Consider the following 24,257-nt stretch of genomic DNA (forward strand, 5'->3'; position numbering starts at 1 on the left):
TTGAAGGGGACAGCTCATAAAAATGTTGTTTGTATACTATTCTTTAAAATAAAGGCTAAGTCTTAGAACTTTTTGATCACCCCTCATATGCACAGGAGGATCAGCTTCTGTTCTGCCTAAGAATTAGTGCCAGTCAGGCAGGATTCATGGGGTAATTAGGCAGAGAGATTGTGAAGTTAGAGGCTTTCCTGATATGAAACAGAAACTAGTGCTGCTTCCTGTTACCACAAACTCAGAACTGTTTGGCCCTAGAAATACGAGACACACCTGCATAGCAGGATGTGTGAATTTTGGGATCAAGTATCAGATCCTAGTTGTGCCCTTTCAAATTGCTAGCACAGTCCTGAGCTCCTCCTTCACCGGCAAATTGAAAGCCCCACACAGTTTTCAAGTGCTGGGTGGGGTGGGGGGTGGTCAGTGGGGGAAGCCCTGCATATCCTTTGACTCCCCTCACCTTATAGAGGTGCGCTTGTAGAGCCCTGCACCAGATTTGAATGTGCCTACAGGGCCAGTTCCAAGCCTGAAACCTGGTGGCAGCCCCCTCCCTGCTGACAGTCAGCTGATTGTTGGCATGTAAATGGAGGCACACCACATATTCAGTTTAAGGTGCTTTACAAGCCAGCCACAAGGATATTCTGCTTTATATGTGAAACATCTTTGTGGCTGGTTTGTCGTTTTATAGTGCCATAAATTAGCTGAGCATGTGGCAGTTTATGGCACAATTCACACATCAGTTGTGCCATAAATGCAAATATCTGCCAGGGACCTCAATGTCTGTCTGTCTACCTGCAACAACACAATGCAAAGTCTTGCTTATACTGGTGGAGAGACTCAGGAAGGAGGAGGAATACACCTTTATATATAAGTACCGTAGGCATATTCAAAGTTGGTGCAGAGCTCTACAGGTGCTGATAAGAAGAATCAATGGGCATGCAGGGCTGTCCACATCAAATCCCCATTGCTGGCACTTGCAAACCATGTGCTTTCAACTTGCTGGTACAGGTGGAACCCAGCATTGCAATCCTGGGCTCCACATATGCTGGCAAGTTGAAAGGCCATGTTTGGGATCTGATGCCTGATCTCAAAACTGTGCATCCTGTTATGCATGTTCCTCTTGTCTCTCTAGGACTGAACAGTTCTGAGTTTGTGCTAACAGGAACAGCACCCAATCCTGTGTTAAACATCTGGAGAGCCCCTAACCTCACAATTTCTGTCTCTTCAGTACTCCATGAACTTGTCCCAGAGATGCACACAAGCAGCACTCTCCCTGAAGCCAATATTATGAGAACCTCTTCCACTTGAAACTTCTCAAAAAATGTCTCCAAGGCAATGATACAGCATGTGCACGCACACACTTGCTCTATGTTACAGTCTACAACAGTACAGGAATCTCGATACATGTCTGTATGGAGTGACCCCCACAAGTGCTGGGCTTTTCTAGGCTGAGCTGATAGAAGTTTATAGAGAGAAATGGGGAAAAGATTAAGTTGCTGTTAACTGAAAGATCTCTCTAAAACAGGCAGCTTGTGGGCTACATGCAGCCCATTAATTAAATCAGTGACACTCAGCCAGGGTGCTGCAGTACCCTGGGGTGCCTGTAGATCCTTTCAGGGGTGCCGTGCAGTGTTAGCACTGCTGCGTGTGCAAGTTTGATTCATAAGATAAACCCAAAGAATTCCTGGTGTTAAATACATTCTGACTGGTTGTGATCTTTCTGAGTTATTTGCAACAAAAGAATTGTTCTAGTATTTTTCTGTAGTCAAGAAATGAGTGAAAACTAAGAGCTGTCAGTTTCTGAGGGGTGCGTTGAGTTTAAAGTGGGGTGCCTCTTTTAGACCCAAGGTTCAGAACCACTGGATTAAATGATAGCCTGCAGAGCCTGGAAATTCTGCAGTGAGCAAGTGGTAGCAGTGTTAAATCATGCAGCTGTCAGAGCCTCTGTGTTGGCAGGGACAGCACTGGAGGGGGGCAGGGTTTTTAGCACCGCCACTGTTCACCCTGTCAAAGAATGGCTGGGCCGAGGGTTGGGGGTGCCTTTTGGGGGCAGAGCAAGCGATGGAGGTGCAGCCAGTATATTGGGGTTAATGCTGCTCCATCTTGCCCAGCTGCAAGAGTTGAGTTGTGCGACCCACAAGAAGCTTCTAATCCCGCCTACCAAACCAAATGAGTTGGACAACCCTACTGTAAAACATCTTACATTTTTTGAGTGGAAAACTTATTCTTTGATTTATAAATGTTAACACTGCAAGACATGGACATTGTATTTTCCTCATTTACTGTCAAGTTTTAATTGTGTCAATGACTATAGTAATTCTTGCCTTTTCCCGATCTTCAAAGTCTGCTTTTACTAACCTAGGACAAAAACCTCATTTTCTTATATTTATATAAGAGAAATTATATATACATACACCTCCACCTTCCCAAGATAAACCCAGAGATTTCAAACAAGAATCCACAGGAACATCCTGACCTTCCTGAAAAATATGTTTCCACTGAAGAAAAGACACCTGTGACTGGTCACCAGATCAAGTGACAGGTCCTTGTTCAGGGCTAGGAGAAAGCCTCCCTCTGTGATTTGTTACCCCAGTCACATGACAGTTCTTGTTGCAAGAAAATGTCTCTGTGATTGGTTAGCACTGTCACATGACCAGGGCTACTGCTGCTCTCTGCTTTCCCCAGAAGCCAGGGCTGGACGGCTGCTCTCCTCTGTCTCCCTTCTGCTAGGGATCTGCCAGGGAGGGACCTTATTTAAAGATCCTTTTGTTACCAGCCAAGGTGGGGATTGTCTCAGACTGTAACTAGCAACTTAGGGAAGCCCTGGACTCTGCACATGCTAACTCCTGAGCCGGAGACTCCAGGTAATTGAGAGAACTCGGGAAACATAACTATGAAAAGACCCCAATCTCCCATGTTTCTACTCCTTGTTGTCTGCAAGTCCCTGATCTGCTGGCTGTTCTGACACACACGAGCTGATGCAACTGTGGGAGAGCTGATGCCCCCGGAAGTGGAACAATAACCAAGTTACCAGCTAGAGGAGATGGGGGAGGGACAGCGACGGAAAGACAGGCTAAAAGAGACAAGCTCCCAGATATGTGCTATGCAGACCTGCAGGAGCATCGCTGCTGGGAAGATTAGTTTAAGGGAGATGAAGAAAGTGCCCTGTATCTTCCTAGTTACTGTGTGGGGAAGTGATGCTCTCAAGGAGGTTGGCAGGAACCTGTCCTATTCCAAACTGTAGCTTCTGTTAATTCTTTTCTTTCATAGAGATTTGCTCAGATCCTGGAGTGGAGTGAGGATTCTAGAGACATCCTGATGCATTTAGTTGTCACGGAAGGTGTTATGTCTAAGTAAAGTATAGTTTCCAACTTCATTAGGATTTCTGTACCAAAAGAAAGAGCCATTGGTTTTATAATGAGCTGCAACTCCTCGTGAATCTCCCCAGTTAAGCTTCTTTGAGTAGATGTGATATCTTTCATTAGACCAACTGCATAGCTAGAAAAAAGTTCTTAGCAAGCTTTCGGGCACAGTCACCCTTCACGTATACACCAAAAACCCAGTTAAGCTTAGCATCCTGACAAGCTTCAGAACAACATCCATATATCACCGCAGCTCACCGATCTCCCTAGGTCAGGCAAATTAAATGAGTGCAGAAGGCCTGATGGAGAGAACTACTGAAAAGGATAAGGAAGCAATAAATTCAGGGAGGAAAGAGAGAAAATAGAACAGTGTGGCCATCCCTCTTGCAATATTTGGTAATTTCCTTATAGTTTCAGCTTCTGAGGCCCTGTGATTATAGAAGAATCTTAGCTTGTATGAACAATAGCAGTGTTCTAGCTCTTACAGTTTGTGGCAAAAAGATTAAAAACAACTTCTAAAAGCTGAAAACAAAGAGATTAGAAATTTAAGTTTTAAATTATGATTTTTCATCAAATGATATTCAAGCACTTTGGTTAGCAATTCTTTAATGAAGCATAGGCAACTGTGCAAGACAGTTGAGTGGGAGCAGACTATTAGCCCTGAACAGTCCTGTTTCAGCTACAGCTCTGCTCCAACAGGTCTGTGCTCTAGTCAGGGGTTTCCATAGCTCTAAAGAAATTGTATAGGAAAGACTGTCTCCTTCTTTGGGAAAGAAATTCAGAACCTGCTCACAGGTGTTAATCTTCCCCCATCCAGAGTTTCTGGTGTGGAGAGAAGTGTAACGTAAAATTGTGCTCACTTGCACACATGGGATCATGGTTTTCTTCCCTGTTTTTGCTCTGTAATGAGCCATAATCTCTTTGCTGAGTAGAAATAGTACAAGGAGCTGCTTATTGTGTTCTTCTTAAGTCCCAGTTTTCAACTGACTTTATCAAGAGCTATTTCCCTTTCATGACCTCTCCTGTAGAGACACTGGCTGGATGTTAAAAATTTGGAGAGCTCTTTGTAGTGAGCAGTCAGTCAAGATGTGACAACCCTGATCTTGTCCATTTCTGTCCTAAGCAGGATTTCCCGTTACTAAACCAGACATGATCTCTCGCATGGAACAAAAGAAAGAGCCATGGGTTCTCCGTGTCCAGGGCTATGAGGAAAAAGAGATTCTGAATGGCATGAGAACAGGTGAGGAATGAATGAAATGTAGAATTCCTGCAGCCTCATTGTGAGCCGTCACCATTTTGTCTTGTTTGGATGTAAACACTATTATAATTAGCACGTCCTCTTCAAGTTTTTGCAAATGTGTATCCCACTCAAGGTGTGTGTGTTCATAGCTCATGGAGCTGGGTTCAGAATCTTTAACTAGCATTGACCTGTGGGATCATATGTGCATCCTGCATGTTCTTTTCCCCTGCACCTAATGGTGTAAGAGGTAGAATGGTCACAACTATCCTTCTTGTAAAAAAAAAAATATACATATTGGGCTTCTCCCCTGCACTATTTTGTATCTCTTAACTCTGTATAGTTTGTCAAAAAAATTTTTTACCCAAGACTTATCCATTATGTTCTTAATATTAGAAAAGACTTTTTTTCATATTTTTTCTAGAGCATTGATCCATCTTGAAAGGTGGATCAAAATCCATAGGCTTTAAGCCATGTTGATCGTGTTGTAAACTCACCAGTGGCCAGAGTTGTTGCTTGCACAATACCTGATGAATGTTCATTCTGCCAGACTTCACCAGGAACTAATCTGTTGAGGAATACTTGTCTGAAGCTGTTTCTCTTGAAAAAGCCAGGAAGGCCACATTCGACCCAGAAGAGTATACATCTGGCTCTAAAAACAGGCTTGTACCCTTGAAATCACATCAGGTGGGGGGGAGGTGTGGTGTTTATGAATCCGACTCAACCCTAACCACCAGTATTGACAAGATATCTGACTTGGTCTTTCTTGATTGACAATCCAAAGCTTGTTAAACCAAGCCCAGCACCACTGGGGGCTTCTTAGTCAAAGACTGATACTGCTTCCTCCACACCATAGCATAGCTAGTGAGTTTCAAGTACCAGTAAAGACTCTTGGCACAGACCTACACCCCTAAAGGGAAACATCTAAGAGGCCTCAGAAGAACCAAACACCTGAATTCTCCTAGTAGCCAAATGCTAATAGGCATTCTCAGGCAGCAGAAGCTAACAAAACAGTGCTGTCTGCCTGGTACCTGTTCTCATCTCCAAGGTCACTAGTGAATAGCATCACCACTGATATTTAAACAGTACCAATACTAGTGCAAATCCTCTAAAAATAAGCACTTCGTTTTCTCTACTTTGCCCAATCAGCCATATTTTTAATAGTAACCCTTGAGCACATTAGGGCTCTTTTTCCAACACTTCCAGGAATGACTGTTCCTTCAATTCATCTTTCTGTGTTTCTTGCATTCCTTGAAGGATTCCAAATATTAATACCACATTATCAGGACAGAATCTCTTTAAGTATGAAAGCTAGGGTTGATGGAGAAGTTCTTATTGCAGCTAGCAACAACCCTTCAGCAACATCCCCAGCAAGAAATCTTGATTCCTAAAAATAAAGCACTTTTGCACTCAGTCATTTTGCTCCAGAATTCAAGTCTAATTAAGATCCTCTTCTGGTAGCATTGGAGTGATATTGGGGAATGGGGTAATGCAGGCGCCTGGCTGATAGTCTAGAAGTCACAAGTTCAAGGCTGTAGCAGAACCACTTGCAGTGTTCAGATTCCAAAGCAATCCATGAATACTGCTAAATACCTTGTTCGAAGGCCATAGGGAAAGGAAGGAGTTATGTTTTAGCTAGGATAGTTCAGGAAAATATTCAAGCGGCAGTGATATCTTTTTTTTTTTTTTTTTTTGGAACAACTGCATGGTTTGGAGAGATTTCAGACAAGTTGCTGGGCATATCTTCAGGTTAGTTCTTTGTGCCCAAAAGCTTGTCCAGAATCTCTCTTAACCATAAAGTTGTCCCAGTAAAAGATATCACCCTCCCCTCTGAACTAAAAATCCTCTTGCTACTACATAGAAAGGTGCAACTAATTTCCATGCTGTTTGGATGCCACCTTTCCCTGTTCTGCCAGCCTTGGAATGGAAGAATTACATACAAATACATAATTAAAGCCATCTCCTATGAGTGCCGCATATCGTTCTAGTCTGTGTCCCTCCCCTTTCCTTTTTCCTCCTTCAAGGATCCTTTTAATATAAAGTGAATAAAGGCAGTGTCATCCCTATTACACAGAGCAGCCAAAAAGGATTTGTCTCATATTTTCAGGAAAAGAGGTTTCTAGTCTTAGTGATCTCAAATCAAAAAGGGAAGATTGCACATATACATGTACAACATCACGTGGTATCACTAGGCTCCATCACCCCCCTTTTTGAACAAGTTCTTTATAAGTTTAACATTGGGTTGTAATGCTGTTCCTCCATCCTAGAGGAAAACCCATGACTCAGCGTGGCACAGTCATTGTAAGTACAAGGTTCTGTGAGTGGGTCTCTGCTTTCCTGAGTTTTCACAATATGCCTGTGGTGAAAGTTGCACACTTAAGGATTCAGAGTATGCACACGTACCTGTATCTAAACAACTGACTCATCAAGGGAAGTTGCCACATCATACAGCTTCTGTCCTTAATCACCCCTCATAGTCAGCATAGTAGTCCACAGGAGCCCTCATGACTGAAAATCAGCAAAAGCTTATCTTCTGGAAACTAGTTCATCAAGGCAGTGATCTCCAATCTCAGAGAAATTCCATCAACTAAACTAGCCTGCTTCATACTACTAGATCACATCATCCTGAAGCTATGTGTTGTTTGTAGCCAGATTTCACCTACATCTTACACCAAAATCATAAGAAGCACAGCAAGACACTGGCTTGGCTAAACAATAATCTCTTCAATGGTTTGAGATGCATTACTAAGGATGAGAATAAGACTATAGTACAAGCATGTAGGGGAAAAATCAGGAGGTCAAGTCACAAACTGAGATACTGCTAGCGAGGGCATAAAAGGAAAGAAAAATGAATAAACCTTATCATAGAGTCATAGAAAATTAGGGTTGGAAGGGATCTCAGGAGGTCATCTAGTCCAGCCACCTGATGAAAGTAGGCCCAACCCCAACTAGATCATCCCAGCCAAGGGTTTGTCGAGCCGGGTCTTAAAAACCTCTAAGGATGGAGATTCCACAACCCCTCTGGGTAACCTGTTCCAGTGTTTTACTACCCTGCTAGTGAGAAAGTTTTTCCTACCTAAACTTCTCTTGCTGCAACTGGAGACCATTACTCCTTGTTCTGTCATCTGCTACCACTGAGAACAGTCCAGCTCCATGCTCTTTGGAACCCCCCTTCAGGTAGTTGAAGGCTGCTGTGCTATCAAATCCCTCCTCAGTCTTCTCTTCTCTAGACTAAATAAGCCCATTTCCCTCAACCTCTCCTCATAAGTCATGTGCCCCAGTCCCCTAACCATTTGTGTTGCCCTCTGCTGGACTCTCCAGTGCGTGCATCTACATATCACCCTACAGTGATGTAGTGATGCAATATGTTGCCATATGGCACACTACAGCAACAGCAATCATGTGGGTCTACATATGATTGGCAGCTATAGTACTATAGTGGCACATTCCCTGGTATAACACACCACTACAGCCATATAACAGCAAAATCTAATCATGCACCATGCTTTAGTACTTCCAAAAGGAAGTACTAAAGTACAGCACCGTAGCAGTGTTGCCATATGGTGATGTGTAGACACCCAGTTTGTCCGTATCCTTTCTGTAGTGGGCATCCCAAAACTGGGCACAGTACTCCAGATGTGGCCCCATCAGTGCTGAACAGAGGGGAATAATCGCTTCCCTTGATCTGCTGGCAGCACTTCTACCAAAGCAGCCCACTGTTAGTGCTGTATGCTGTTAGCCTTCTTGGCAGCAAGGGCATACTGCTGGCTCATATTCAGCTTATTGTCCACTGTAACCCCCAGGTCCTTTTCGCAGAGCTGCTGCCCAACCAGCCAGCCCCCAGCCTGTACTGGTACATGGGATTGTTCCGTCCTAAGTGCAGGACTTTGCACTTCATCCTTATTGGACCTCATGAGATTTCTTTTGCTCCAAACCTCCAGTTTCTCAAGGTCACTCTGAATCTTAGCCCTACCTTCCAGTGTATCTGCGGCTCCCCCCAGCTTGGTGTCATCTGTAAACTTGCTGAGGATGCACTCATTCCATCTTCCAGGTCATTGATCCTTCTTTCATATGACAAAAACAGTGCCTGTTTATCTTTGTGCACTTCGGTGTTTTTGTCAGTTTGGAAGCTCTTGTACATCCGAGACGTTACCAGGGATCACTACGTTGAAGTGGTTCTCATCAATCCTCCAGGTCATTGATGAAAATGTTGAACAAAACTGGCCACAGGACCAACCCCTGGGGCAATCCACTTGATACCAGCTGCCAACTAGACATTAAACCATTGACTACTACCCTCTGAGCCTGATGATACAGCCAATTTTCTGTCTACCTTACAGTCCATTCATCCAGCCAACCCATACTGCCTTAGTTTGCCTGCAAGAATGTTGTGGGAGACTATATCAGAAGCCTTGCTAAAATCAAGGTACACCACATCCACTGGTCTCCCTGCATCCACAGAGCCAGTCACCTCATCATAGATGGCAATCTAGTTGGTCAGGCATGACTTGTCTTTGGTGAATCCATGCTGACTGTTCCTAATCATCACCTTCTTTTCCTCCAAGTGCCTAGAAATGGATTCCATAAGGATCTCCTCCATGATTTTTCCAGGCACTGAGATGAGGCTGACTGGTCTGTAGTTCCCTGGATCCTTCTTTTTCCTTTTCTTAAATATGGGCACTATATTTACCCTTTTCCAGTTATCTCGGACCTCTTCTGATCGCCATGAGTTTTCAAAGATGATGGCCAACAGCTCTGCAGTCTCATCAGCCAACACCCTCAGCACCCTTGGTTGCAACCCATACCACCCTATGGACTTGTGTATGTCCAGCTTTTCTAAATAGTCCCTAACTTGTTCTTTCACCACTGTTGGCTGCTCACCTCCTCCCTAAATTATGCTGCCCAGGAGCTGATATTGCTTGTGAGGACTGAGGCAAAAAAGGCATTGAACACTTCAGTCCTTTTTGCATCCTCTCTCACAAAGTTGCCTCCTCCATTCAGTAAGGGACCCACACTTTCTCTGATCCTCCTCTTGCTACCAACATACTTGTAAGACACCATTCTTGTTACCTTTCACATCCCTTGTTAGCTGCAACTCTTATTGTGCTTTGGCTTCCAACACACACATGTGATGATTGTGCCAGGCCTTTGCCAACAGTAGGTATTTGTACACCTAACAGTGCTAATATTGCATAGAATCTTACAGCACATTTAAAAGGATCTCATGGAATCCCAAGTTTAAGAATCACTGGCTTAGGGTAGGGAAAAAAACAGATTTGAATTTTACCTTTACCAGGTGGATATTTTCAAATCATCAGGAGAGTCATTCTAGAGTACTGAAGACATTGGTTAACATAACTGCAGAGTGAGCTCTGAGATCATGGAGATCAGGTGAGGCCCCATGTAACAGGGAGTCCTTACCCTAGGGATGGGCAAAATACAGCCCATGGGCCAGATCCAGCCCACCAGGAGATTTCATCCAGCCAGCAGGTGGGTGCCTACCAATTCACTGTATGCGGCCTGGCCCCAGGTTGCCCCTGCTGTACTCACATGGGGCTGAGCCCTACTCACTCCCGTGCAGGCAGAATACACTGCACCCCCACTCTTACCGGCCAGAAAGCCCTGACTTTGGCCCCACAGGTAGGGAATCAGTGGTTGGCAGGGGAAATGATGGCAGTGGCAGCGATGGGCGGCACAGGGGAAAGTGGCGGTGGAGGACCGGGGGGAGTATTAGTACAGGGAGGGTGGTGGCGGATGAGGGTGGAGAAAGTGGTGGGTGGGGAGTGACAGTGGCAGTGAGGGGATAGTGGTGGCAGTTGAAAGCAAAGCAGCACCTGGGTGGGGCACGGGGCCCATGGTGCTTCCCTAAGGGGCCAGCAGGGAGCCGGGGCAGGTCAGCGGGAGTAGGGTCCACCTGACTCCATTGCACAGGGCTCACATGTAGTTCCAAGGTTCTCCACCCAAGCTGCGTGCCTCTGGAGGGAGCCCTGCATGGTAGAGCCAGTGTGCAGGTCATTGAGCTCTGTGCTATGGAGCCAGGCTGGCTCTGCCCCTGTCCCTGCCACCTCAGTTGAGCCCCATGATCTGCACTGCTGGCTTCATTGCGACCAGCAGAATAGTGCTTGGGCTTGTGAGCCCTGCATGATGGAGCTGGTGGCCAGGCCATGCGCAGTCCTGGGGCATGCCAGGACCATGTGCTACTGGCGGGGTTCTGCCTGCTGCTGGCTGCAGGGGCTGTGTACAGTGTGAGGGGCATACTTGTAGGAGGGGGCCTACAACACTGATACCCCCCATACCCACCCCCACATATACCCCCACACCCCACATGCTCACACACCCACAGCCTTCACAAACCCATCCTCAGCCCCCACACCCCTCCCCCACAGTGTACAAGAGTAAGACTTCAGTTTGAGCTATTGTGCAATCACCTCTATATACATGATGCAAACACACAGAAATCAGGACAAAAATATTTTTTAAAGAAAATTAAAATATGTTATTGTAGATATTTGATTTTTAGTATATAATTGGGGTTCTTTTTTTCTCGTTCCAAGATGGCAAACCCCCTTCCCAAAAGGAATACTTCCGGGGACAAGGGGAGGGATTTCCAGTGGCAAAGGTCAGGGGCGGGACCTCTGGCCCCAAGATGATGATCAACGGAGTGCAGGCACCTGTGAAAGGGACGACCTACCTCTGCAGGCCTCAACAGCTCAACAAAACTCATTAAGCAGCCTTTCAGCCAGAATAATTGCCCACCCCTGCCTTACCCTGTTACAGAGAAGCAGAATGGCCCCTTGTTTTTATGAACTCAACAAAGGACCAGGGCGCCCAGAGCCCGGGATGGATAGGACTGAAGTCAAACTGGAAGGCCCAAAGCCCTAAAAGGGCAGGGACTGAGGCTGAAGGCTGCCAGCACCTAAGAAGGGAGAAGACAAAGCTGGGAACCCTAAAGTTCAGTTCACTCAGTGAAAGGAAAAGGGCAAAAGCTGAGAAGGCCAAAGCCCAAAACAGGAACAACACCAAATGTGCTCTAAGACCCTCAGGCAGCTTCCCTCCTAATAAAGTTTAACATCAAAGGTGCGGCAGGAGAGACCAGGCGATAATAGGGTACCTGAAGAGTTAGAGCCAGGACAGGAACTTCATGGCTACCGGGGGTGTCGCAGCCACCTCTGGAGCATGAACCTGTTACACCCCAGAATATTGAAAAAAATGAGTGAATATCACATTCATATTCAAAAAGAAGAACAAGGAGGCCTCAGAGAATTGCAGATTGGTCAGCCTTACCTGAATACCTGATCAACTTTATTTCCTTAATGGGCTAAAACATGGGACATTTGTTGTTCTTCTCTCTCTGCTATCTTCTATTCATGTTTTTTTACCCCTGTGATTTCAGGGATGCATGTACAGTGCTGCATACCTGCCTGGCCAGGTCACAGTCTAATGAACAGGAATCTGGGTTTTCCATTTCCCATGGGGAAACAGAGCAAAATATGGATTCCCCCTTTTACCCAAGAAAAACATGGATATTTTATTTTAACAGAGAAATGTGGATTTTGAGCTTCTGCAAAGAGCTCTCTGCAGGCTGGCAGAGTTCAGCCTGTGAGGAACGGGAGGAGGGTAGTCAGGCAGGAGGCACCATGTGCACAGATATGCACATGGCCACGAGGCAGCCTGGAGAGCAGCTCCCACAGCTAAGTCTGATGTGAGGTAGGCTGGGGGAACTGAGGCCCCCATACAAAGGAAGGGAGGGAGTTGGGCAGGGCTGGGGCAGGGGCTGCTGACCAGCTGGGACTGTACATGGGGCTTGAGGCCCAGGCCTGGAATATGTGCCACAGTGGCCCAGTGGGGAGTAAGATGGAGCCGTGGTCAACTCATCTTGGGGGTCAGGGGTGTTGGGGCTGGCTCCCTGCCGCTATGCATACTCCCAGGGGGGACATGTGCCCCCCAGATCTTTGTACGGGGCGGGAGTGGAGGTGGGTGTGGACTGCTCACTGCAGCGTTGGGCTCCCCACCCTGCTGCCCTCCGCTGGGGCTTGTGCGGCCCAGCGGCTGGGACCTGGCATGGCAGAGCAGACCAGGGCAGTTCCAAGCTTGGTGCCGCTGCTGTGAGCCCCATGCTGCCCTGCCAAAGCACCACCTGGCAGCAGCAGGGGCAGCAGCGCAGATGGAGGGCACATCGCCAGGGTGGTGTAGGACTCACAGTGACAAGGAGCTTCCTTGCCTGGCCTCACCCTGTCCTGCTGTGCTGGGTCCCAGCCGCTGGGCCATGGAGGCCCCAGGGGAGGGCGGAGAGCCTAAGCTCTCAGTTGGCAGCCCACACCCACCCCTGCACATACATCTTGGGGGCACTGGTACCCCTGCTGGGGGCCTGTGGGTGGGAAGTGGGGGGCCTGGACCTGCATTCTGGTGAGGTAAGGGCAGGGATAGCTCTGATTTTCCATGATAAAAAACCCAAAATCAAATATCAAAATTTATATGTATTTAGAATTTATTTTATTATAGCGATTAGGGCGCATGGTAGGCTTCAAATTGCTTTAAAACTGTAAATATATCAATTAAACATTGTGTTCAATTGATACCTGTATATATAGTGGCGTTTCATTTTAGTCGCAGGTTTTGGGGGTTTTATCAGAGATTTTGCAGGTTTTTATCAGAGAATTTGTGATTTTTTTTATCAGAGGAAACCCGGATCCCTGCTAATGAGCATGCATAACAGTTGTGTGGATGCTTGTGCATCCACATTGCACATGGAATAGGATTACAAGCTACCTAAGTGCCGAGCCAGCAGTTATGTGGCTGGGTAAGTGCCATTTGGGTATGCAAGGTGAAATAGGGTTCTGCCCAAAGTGGCCTTTCTTCTGTGATAGGATAGGCATGAGTTTATGCAGGTCACATTCCTTTTCTCTTGGAATCTAAGTTTTCATGTATTTACTTTGATTTCTTTGCTAACCAGAGTGGTATATAAGATTAGAGAGGATGCAACTATGATAAACTGCTCCTGTTCAGAGATTATCTTGAACTTTTGGCTCAGCCACCAACATTACTTCTAGATATAAGAGAGAGAATATCTTAGAAAAGTATGCAAATACTCCATCCAGACCTGAAAGTGCTATCTGATGATATGGATGTTGGCTAGCTATAATCTAGTGGTAGAGATTATTCCACACAGGTAGAGAAGTAAGTGTTCTACAAAGGAAGCTTGCAACCCAAAATGGAAAATATTCTCTGTGGGAGAGAGAACCCCCTTTGAAATCCAGCTTCAACACTTTGGAAGGTCCTGTCCTCCAAATCCTGCTATATCCTACAGTAAAGACTTTCTGGATTCTCCATTTTCTTGGCATGCCCACCTTCTTGCTTAGTCTCATTCAGTATTTTTCTACCATACTTTTTTATGGATTCCTAAAACAAGAAATTTACTCATACAACCCACAGTCAGGAAGCCCCCTCTGAAGGAGTCTGCCTTCCTGATGGCTATTGCCTTAGCCAAAAGTGTCAAGGAATAGACTCTAATTCTTCATTGTGGCTTCTAGTGGTTGCTGTAAGACGAATCAAATTAAATAATTATGATCAGAAGAAATATGGTCACCTTTGGTTTTTTATTGAATATCTTTAAATAAAACAATCCTCTGGCAGAGCACCCTTGAACAGAATACCCTGATTTTTTTAATTCATAAAAAATATTGTTGCCTGAATATTTCTGGTCCCTTGTTTATTGAAAATCTTCTATAGGGTGGGCCTGAGTTACCCTATCATTTCTGGCACCTTAGGGGTTATCTCCACCAGAGCAGCCATATCCCGCAGTCTATCCCACCCCCCAAGCCTGCAGGCACACTCCAGTGCTAAAAGTGTACTGGTGAGGCCACTCTAGGCTCATCCTTTAGAGGCAACTATAAAATACTCTGGAGAGCAAAAACTCAAGAGCAACCTCAGTCTCAAGCACTTGGGGGTTACCTGTCAAAAGAGAATGTAGTATATAGTAATACAGAAATATGATGGTCAGATGATGTCTTTTTGAGTTCCCTCCAGTGACTGATGTCAGAATTCTCATTTTATTGCAGCAGGTGGTGGGATTCTTAGTGAGAATGAGGAGAATCCCCACCAGGATGACCCCAAGTCAATGGAAGTGTATGACACAGTATCAGACACATCCCAAGATGGTAGTTACCAGAGCCCTGAGAAGAGCCAAAGCTGTGGTCATAGGCGCCGGTCAGAAAGGCTTCAGAGATCTCCTCCAGGACAGAGTCAAGGCAAAGGAATTGCATGTGAAAGACAGTTTAGGAAACTTCCAGACATGGTGCAACAGAGAAGTTTTACAGCAGGAGGGCCGACAATATGCAATGACTGCGGGAAAAGCTTCAGGGTGAGCTCCAACCTTGTACAGCACCAGAGAATCCACACAGGGGAAAAGCCTTTTGGGTGTGCTGTGTGCGGAGGGAGCTTCCGGCAACGCTCGCACCTCATCCAGCACGAGAGAATCCACACGGGGGAGAGACCATTTGCATGCACTGACTGTGGGAAGAAGTTCAGCATGAGCTCCAAGCTCATTCAGCACCAGATCATCCACACAGGTGAGAAGCCCTATAAATGCAGTGACTGTGGGAAGAGCTTCACAGGGAACTCGCAGCTAATTCAGCACCAGAGGATCCACACAGGAGAGAAACCCTACAAATGTAACAACTGTGGGAAGAGCTTCAGTGTGAGCTCAGCCCTCATTCGACATCAGCGGATCCACACAGGAGAGAAACCATATGAGTGCTCAGACTGTGGGAAGAGCTTCAGTCAGAGCTCAGAGCTCATGAAGCACCAGAGAGTGCACACGGGCGAGAAGCCCTATGAGTGCACCCAGTGTGGGAAGAGCTTCACCGTGAGCTCCGCCCTCATCCAGCATCGACGCTTCCACAGAGGGGAGAGACCCTATGGATGTGCTGAATGTGGGAAGAGCTTTACTGTGAGTTCCCACCTCATCCAGCATCGGCGCTTCCACACTGGTGAGAGGCCCTATGGGTGCATGGCCTGCGGGAAGAACTTCCTCTGGCGCTCAGCTCTTCTCCGGCACCAGAGGGTCCACACGGGGGAGAGACCCTATGCATGCACCGAATGTGGGGAGAGCTTCCGGCAAAGTGCACACCTCATACAGCACCGCAGAGTCCACACGGGGGAGAGACCCTACGCATGTGCTGACTGTGGGAAAGGGTTCACTGTGAGCTCTGCTCTCATTCGGCACCAGAGAATCCATCAGGGAGGGAAATCCTGAGCACAGGGAACCCTGCCAGTCTGATATCCTCCCATAGAATTTGCCCAGGGCTACAAGACAGGGGTGTTTCTCCCACTAGATCTGCTCTATTCATGGAGAATGAAAAGTGTCTTGTTGAGAACAGAGCATAGAGGGTTGAGTCAGATGCAGAGAAAAGGTCATTTGAGCTATCTGGGGTGTGCAAAGAAATGTGATGGAAGCCTGACAAGAATCAGGAGTTCCTGGGGGAATGGATAAATTGGAGATTGAGGAAGAACAGATACTGTGAAAAGGGGGGAGACATTTTAAGACAGCATTAATAAAAACACTTAAGAGGAAATTTGAAATTGTTCTATTCCTCTGTCCACACTCTGGATTTCAGACAGTATGTAATAGGAGTTAATGGGAACATCTTTTAAGTAAAGTAGATTTCATTCTCAGACTGCTCCCTTCAACTCAGTGGCTTGGTACCCTTATCTGTAAAGTTCGGCAATAGTAATAATGGGAACCATGTTTACAGAAGGATGGGAGTATTCAATTCATATGTCAAGGTAGTGCACAGAAACCACAAGAATTTTGTACATTGTGTTCTACACAAATCTGTTTATGCAGCCCTTGCTCAGAATTTAGCTTTTCCTCTTGTTGTTATTAACTAGGATTTTTCTTGATGTTATAGGTTTTGTGGGTTTTTCTCTTTTTTCCACAGGGTGCACTTGTGTTTCTTTTTTATTTTTCAATCAGAGTTTTATTCCCTTCCATAAAACACTACCTTTATTATTTTTCAAAATTCTTGATCAAAGCATGCTTAAGACATCCAGTCTCCTCCATGTATCTGAGAGATGCCTTATTGCCAAACAGTATGTCGTTAGATTCCCCTAGTGATTAGCAATACACAGTAAAAATCACCTTGCTTCTCCATATCCACCCCATTCACCAAAGCTTATGAACATCAGAAATGAGGAGTACATGTGAGCTCAAGAGCTGCAGAGGGCAAGCAGTCATGCACTGAAGCATCCTCATGCCCCTGCCAGCTGTATCAACATGTGCTACTGCATACAAAAGACACTACTGCATGACAACACTTGTATTTACAAGTACTAATCCGTGATGGAGTTAGTTTCCTGTAGCCTCATAGGGCCGCGTCTGTAGCTCTTGAGACTTTATTGTGGAGCTAATTAGGCAGCTCTGCAGTAAACATCTCAAGAAGACGCACCCACTGTATCACTTCCTTCAACCATTACTGGCCTGGAAGCTGATTACAGTGGGCCAGTTGCTCCAGACCTTTCTTGTGTACTGAGCTGAACTGCATATATTTGTGATAATGGGACCTGAAGTTGTATACCTCCTCTAGTGACTCCCATCCCCAGTAGTCTCCAGATACTTAACAGTTACTCTTCCCAGCACTCTCTGAGGTAGGAAAGAGTTATTCCCTATTAACATATGACAAAATTGAGCCAGTAAAACAAAATGGCCATACACGTCAATATAAGTGCTGGGACAGAACTCAGGAATCCTCTCGCTTGAAGGATTTTGGATTCTAAGGGCTACATACACTCGTTCTGCATTTGACAAAGGATTGAAGAATCTGTTGATGCAGCACAAGAACCTTTTGCCATTACGTTGAGCATTTTGAGTAATGGCGAGGTATCCCATTTGGAAAGTACAAAAATGCTGTTTATTTTGGGGAAAGAGGGAGGAAGAAGCCAAATAAATAAACATAGATGTTTCTGTGGCTGGACCTGACAAAAAGCTGGTGCATTTAATAAATGCGTTGTAAGTGCCTAGGACTAGGTTGAAATAAGGTGATAAATGCTGTGGGTTTGCCAACTACAGATAAGCTAACCTAATTTTTCCTTCTGCAAGGATAACAAGCTTAGGGAATAAAAGAAACTTTCACCCGTGCATCTCTTGCCACTCCCAGAGCCTGTCTGGTTTTTTTTTACTTTGGTGTGCCCTTTTAAACTGCACACATCCGCAGTGGGCCTGCCATTGGGGTTATGCTATTCCCAGGTTAGGACCCTACCCAGGATTTAGGGGACCCTGCCCCACCAGCGAGGGACTGGTAAGTACCCTCTCCCCTTCACTACATTTTCCCTGGGGGGCTGGGCTAAGTAGGGCCAAGGCGGGGCGAGACCATCCTCGGCCCACTCAGCTGCCTCCTCCCGCTACCTGGGGTTAACTCCCTCCCACCACAGACCCCACTTACCTCTGGCTGTGCTGGGGGTCAGTGGGGCGAGCAGGGGCAGAGTGGGCTCTCACCAGCACGTCTCTCATTGCTCCTGGAGCCTGTCTCTGGTTACTCAGAGAGGTTGGACGTTTTTAAGACCCAGCTAGACAAAGCCTTGGCTGGGATGATCTACTTGGGGACGGTTCTATTTTACGCAGGGGGTTGGACTAGGTGACCTCCCAAGGTCCCTTCCAACCCTAATTTTCTATGATTCTATGATATCTCAGGTCCTGGATGCATGAATGAATATACAGTAGAACTCAGATTTAACATACCATCCCCAAACCAGAAAACAGCACATTATACCTAAGGTACATTAGAGCAAGATTAATATTAAGATCTCAGGGCCTGGAGTGGGGATGGAGCCAGGAGGGGGACAAAAGCTGGGCTCAGGGATCAGGCACCGTTACAGATTCCTGGGGCCTCTGGGGCCTGTACTGCCAATATTGTGGACTCCCAGGAACTTGGTCTAGTCCAAACTGTTAGGACTATGGCCAGGGACGTTTATATCTGTAGGATAAGTGGAAGGCACCAGCTTCTGTATGTATAGTAAATCCACTATAGTGCTTCAGCAGGGTAGCAGGGAACAGTGGCTAGCAGCTTCTCCGCACAGCTCTGCTGTTATCTGCCACCCTGCTTCCCTCCCCTGGGGCCTCTGGAGCCTGGCGGGAACAACCTGGTATGGCAGGCAGCAGCAGAGCCATGCAGGGAACTCCTCACCACTGTTCTCCCCCTGCCCCCCACCCCACTCCAGTGACACACCTCCTGCATGCAGGGCTGCAGTGAGGGCAGCAGCATGGGGCTGCACCCCTCAAAGCACTGCAGGTACATCACCAGGGCAGCAGGAGGGGAGGCAGGAGTGGTGGTGAGGAGATCCCCATGCAGACCCACTGTTCCCAGCCACGCCAGGTCACGTATGTGGCAGGAAGCCACCTTTGTTTCTCCCCAAAATCTCTGTGCTGTGACAATTTGATTAGGATGGGCCCAGCAGAGGAGACACACCTTTACCCTGTCTCTTTAGGTAACCTGAGCTGAATGCATTCCTGAGGGAGGGGGGAAACCTGCTCCCTCTGCCTACGTGACTGGTATCAGCTACCTGGATGAGGGGCATCTACCTGGTGGGCTATGGTCTGCCCAGCAACTAGTGATGTATTTCAAATTGTTTGCCGACAGCCAACCGGAGCTGGCCTCCACTGGGCCAGGTGAACGAGGTCACGGGCTGTATAAGTTAAGACTGCCCAGGAGGAGGGGGCAGCAGCCATGCGGGGGGACTCGGACTTAGAGAGGAGTTTTACCACCTGAAACTGGCTCTCTCCCCCATAACTCATGAGCTAGGAATGGCCTGCCTTCAGAGGGAATCTCCACCAGCCTCTGGATGATGCTTATGAGTAAGCTGCTTGAGATCTGGTTAGATATCTAGCTGGCAGTAACTCAGATGCGTGATCAAAAGGCTACCTCAGCCAGACTGTTTTGCTCGATGGGATTTCTATGAGCTTGCTCTATCTTGTACCCTAGTTTACCCTACCCCCTGTAATCAATAAAGTTCTCCTTTGTGACCCGTGTAGGAGACTTATTGGGGGGTGGGTCTAAATTATGCCTAAGAGGCCCCTTAGGTCTGCAGACTAAGGGAGACTTTCCTTTTTGGCCCCAATTTGGGGAAGTGCCCCAAGCGCCTGTACTAGGTTGAGTACCCATAGGATTATTAGGCCTGTGTTTCCATGAGGACATGGGGCCGAGAGAGTCCCTTCTCGGGGTGGTGGCAGCTTATGTTACTCTCAGGCTAGCGAGTGTGCTCCAGGAAGGGGTTCAGCCAGATGCGAGGCGCCCCTAGGGAGGCACTGGGAGCCTGGACGGTGGTTGGGTGCAGTGAGGTGGGTGGCTCAATGCAGGAGCGCCCCCTACTGGCCCGCTACAATGTACTCTGGGCTCCAGAGGCCAGAGGACATGACCTGGCATGGCTGAGGGCAGTGGGCAGTGAAGCAGGGTGACAGCCCACAGCCTGCACCTGCCCCAGGTACAGATCTGGGGGGTGCAGGTCCCCCCTGCCCCTGGGAGTGTGTGCAGCAGCAGGGAGCCAGCTCTCCCTCTCCCCCGGATGACTCACCCACAGCTCAATCTTGCTTCCTACTGGAGCCCTGCAGCCATGCATTATGGGCCCAGGCCCCATGCCCCACCCAGCTGGGCAGCAGCCTCAGCCTCAGCCATGCCCAACTCCCTCTCTCCCACTTACCTGCTGGAGCTGCTCTGCAGGCTGCCTGGGGCCACATGCATGCCCAGGCACGTGGCACCCCCTGTATCTCTGCCTTCCTCCTGCTCCCCCACAGCTCCCTGCAGGCTGGAACTCTGGCAACCTGCAGGGAGTTCATTGCAAAATGGAAAAATCCACAGTCTTCTCTTGTAAAATGAGGAATCCGCATTTGCTTCTGGTAAAAGGAAAAATCCATGGTTTACTCCAGTTTTCCATGGGGAACAGAAAACCCAGATCCCTGCTAATAAAGTATGTATGTGTTCCTAAGCAACAACAGTCTGGCAGCATTGTCATTCTATAATTGATGCTGAAGCCTGATTTTAAAACCTGCTTCACCCTAACTTTACCAAAATGACCCTGATCTCCCACCAGATTACCATGCTGTACCTCATTGCCTGGACAGAATTTGCTGAGAAGTTAGGGACACTCACAAGAGGAGCTTCTCCACTTCTCTCTCCCTGATCCCTTCCCATAAGGGAAGAAGGAGGATCCAGAGAACTACAGACCAGCCAGCCTTACCTCAGTCCCTGGAAAAATCATGCAGCAGGTCCTCAAAGAATTCACTTCTAAGCATGTGGATGAGAAGAGTGTGGTTAAGAACAGTTGGCATGGATTCACCAAGGGCAAGTCATGCCTGAGCAACCTGATTGCCTTCTGTGATGAGATGACTGGCTCTGTGGATGTGAGGAAAGCAGTGGACGAGATGTACCTTAACTTTAGCAAAGTTTTTGATGCCATCTCCTACAGAATTCTTGCAAGCTAGCTAAGGAGGTATGGGTTGGATGAATGGACTGTAAGGTGGATAGAAAGCTCTCTGGATTATCAGGCTCAATGGGTAGTAATCAGTGCCTTAATGTCTAGTTCAATGTTTCTCAACCCATGGGTCAGGACCCAAAAGTGGGTCACAAGGCTATATAAAAGGGTCGCAAACAAACTTTAAAGATGGATCAATATACTTTAAAAATGGATTCTCCATTAAAGGAGAAAATTGTGGGAAAACATGACCCTTGCAGACTATCAGAGTTCCAGCCTCCAAGGAGCTGCCTGGGGCCCTCCATGTTCCACACACCCTTCTCTGTCCTGCACACCCACCCCCTGCCCCACACACTGGGGACCTGGGGGGCAGCAGGTCGGGAATATGGGGCACTGGGTCAGGACTGGCCAATAATGTTTACAAATGGGTCCTGGTACAAAAAAGATTGAGATCCACGGATCTAGTTGGCAGCCAATGAAAATATTCTGCTCTGTTCTGCACTGGTAAGGCCACATCTGGAGTACTGTGTTTAGTTTTGGGACCCCGCCACTACAGAAAGGATGTGGACAAGTTGGAGTCCAGCACAGGGCAATGAATATGGTTCAGGGGCTGGGGCACATGGCTTATGAGAAGCTGAGGGAACTGGGTTTATTTAGTCTGCAGAAGAGGTGACTGAGCTGGTCTTTGATAGCAGCCTTTAACGACCTGAAGGGCGGTTCCAAAGAGGATGGAGCTAGATTGTACTCAGCAGTGATAGATGACAACAAGGAGCAATGGGCTCAAGCTGCAGCGACAGAGGTTTAGGCTGGATATTAGGAAAAACTTTCTCACTATGAGGGTGGTTACCTAGAGAGGTGGTGGAATCTCCATTGTTGGAGGTTTTTAAGACTCAGCTTAACAAAGTTTGGGATGATCTAGTTGGGGCTGGTCTTGTTTTGAGCAAGGAATTGAACTAGATGACGTCCTGAGGTACCTTCCAACCCAAATTTTCTATGATTCTGTGATTTTCTTTGGCTCCTAATTTCAGACCATCAGATACTTGTTTAGTTGGCCTTGAGCAGAGAGAGCTGCTTGTGGGTGTTTTTTTGGGGTGTTCCCTCAATTACACTCTACACCAACACAGGGAGCTGGATGTATTCACATACAGACTAACACCTGCAAGCTCCAGAGTTTGAACAGTGGCTGACCTGCTCCAGGGAAGTTGGGGTTATGGTGGGAAAGGAAGCAAATCCTGTACAGTAAACAGCCAGCAGGTTGAACCATCTGACCTCTGAGGGTAGAATGGGGCAGGAAAACCCCGTTATGGAAAGCAAAGATGTCTGGAGCCAAATTTTACCTGTTTTTTTTTTCCCCAGCTGAGCTCTCCAACCACTTTCATGTTCTTCCATCTTGTGAGTCCTGTGGAGAATTTCAGATTTTGTGCCAGGAAAAAAAAATGGACTGAGTGATGTCAGAGACCTGCTGGAGCTGGAGCCAAAGGGTAGGCAGCAGTGGTGAGAAGGGGGAGGGGTCAGAGGCTGCAGGAGGTGGCAGGCAAAGGGGAAGAGGCAGCAGGGGGGTGGGAGTGGCTGTGGCTTTAACTCCAACCCCTGATTGGGGCCAGAGTCATACCTGCAGCAGTCACCTGTCCCCCATCCACCTTGTACTCAAATCCAATGTGAAGGACTTTTTTCCCTGCATGTTAAATGGGTGGGGAGGGGCTCATCTTGAATTCAAGTAAATACAGTAGGAATCCATGATGTCAAAAACATTCTGACTCACTGTGGTTTTTCGGAGTTCTTTGCAGCAGAAAGATTGCTCAATTATTTTGCTGTGGTCAAAAAACAAGGGAAAGCTAAGAGGTGGCATTTTCTGACTTGAGTCTGATGAGGGGTCCCTTTAGTCTGAAAAGGTTGAGAAAGACTGACCTATATCATGTATGGAAATCCCAAAGAACAGCCTCTCTTTCAATTATTTTAGGAATTATTCACAAAAGCATTTTATCCTATCACTGTGAGAATGGCTACATGCATCAGTGTCCTGCTGTGTAGAAATACCTGTGCTAGCTTAAAATTAGCTCAAGTGACATGCCATGCTAATACAGCTCTGCTATCACTAGAACCCTATCTAGCTCATGCTGATTCTATTATTTAACAATCCATGATCCATCTGTGATGTTAGAAAGAGGCCAGTTGGCTTATTATTGTCCTTACACAAAAATCTTCCAGTATGTGGAGATCCCAAAAGCTCCAACGTGTTTTTTTCCAAAACTTCCTTGTATGTGTCTGACTCTTCTGGAGGTATTTCCTTCCTGTGAAATATTCCCTCAGCAAAGGAAAGGATGGTGTGTTAAAACACGGAAAGCTCTTTGTAAGAAATAAACAGTGAACATGTAACAAGCCTTCATCTTGCCCATTTCTCCTCCCCTAAACAAGATTTCCCGTTCCCAAAACTCGCCTGATCAGCTGCATAGATCAGGAGAAAGAGTTCCTATTCCTAGGGCTACGAGGAAAGACATTTCTCATTGGCACACAAAAGTCAAATAATAGAAAATGCCATCTATAAAAGTAGCATGGGCAATCTTAATTTGACCTTACTCTGTTTATGCTTTATAATACAAACTTTAATGACAGGGTTACTTATTTTTTCCTCAAAACTTCTGTTCATTAAATACATGAAACTGAATCACAAATAGACACAATTAAGAAATTAAGAATCAACCATTTTCTAACTGTAGAGTGCTTGAATTTACACCTAGGTTTTAACATAGAGGGGGTTTTGTATGCAATACATATTACATATATCAGATGATTTTATTATAATTCTTTGTCTTCCTATATAAATATACACATTTTATGTGCAGACCTTCACAACTGTGCATATAATTTCTAGGGAGACTACAAACTTGTAAAACAATATTATTAGATTATTCCATTTCCCAAATATTTGTCCAGAATGTACAAATCTTTACATCAGCAGAAGAAAAAGAAGCATGCAAAGAGCCATTTCTGAGTGATTCCAGGACGAAGCCGGAATTTTGCCCGGGCTCCTGGAACTCCAGCCCGGCTTGGCCCCGCCAGGATCGGGCCCCCGGTTGACAAGGATCTGGGAGCTCAGGTGGTGTTTTTGTCGATCCTCCCAGTCTCGGGCTATGGGCTGAGGAGGGAGAGGAGGATCCACGCAGTGAACCAAAGACTGCGGCACTGGTGTCATCGGGAAGGCT

At 46.7% G+C, this 24,257-nt stretch overlaps 1 protein-coding gene across 8 annotated transcripts in view; it reads left to right on the top strand.

Annotated features, from left to right (window-relative positions):
* Positions 1-17,511, top strand: part of LOC109313452 (zinc finger protein 501-like) — a 38,533-nt gene extending 21,022 nt beyond the window's left edge. For 2 of the 8 annotated variants that reach the window (XM_019540022.1, XM_019540020.1), the window contains exons 2-3: positions 4,483-4,596; positions 14,652-17,511. In XM_019540022.1, the coding sequence (XP_019395567.1) occupies positions 4,506-4,596; positions 14,652-15,847 (1,287 nt within the window). In that variant the 5' untranslated portion in view covers positions 4,483-4,505 and the 3' untranslated portion in view covers positions 15,848-17,511. Of the gene's footprint in view, positions 1-1,079; positions 2,859-4,479; positions 4,597-14,651 lie in introns of those variants that run through there. The other 6 variants (XM_019540024.1, XM_019540025.1, XM_019540023.1 and 3 more) reach the window with 5 other exon arrangements.
* Positions 17,512-24,257: the final 6,746 nt, after the last annotated feature.

Source organism: Crocodylus porosus, unplaced genomic scaffold (assembly GCF_001723895.1).
Source record: "Crocodylus porosus isolate Cpor-Errol unplaced genomic scaffold, CroPor_comp1, whole genome shotgun sequence".
In the NCBI taxonomy this organism is placed as follows: domain Eukaryota; kingdom Metazoa; phylum Chordata; order Crocodylia; family Crocodylidae; genus Crocodylus; species Crocodylus porosus.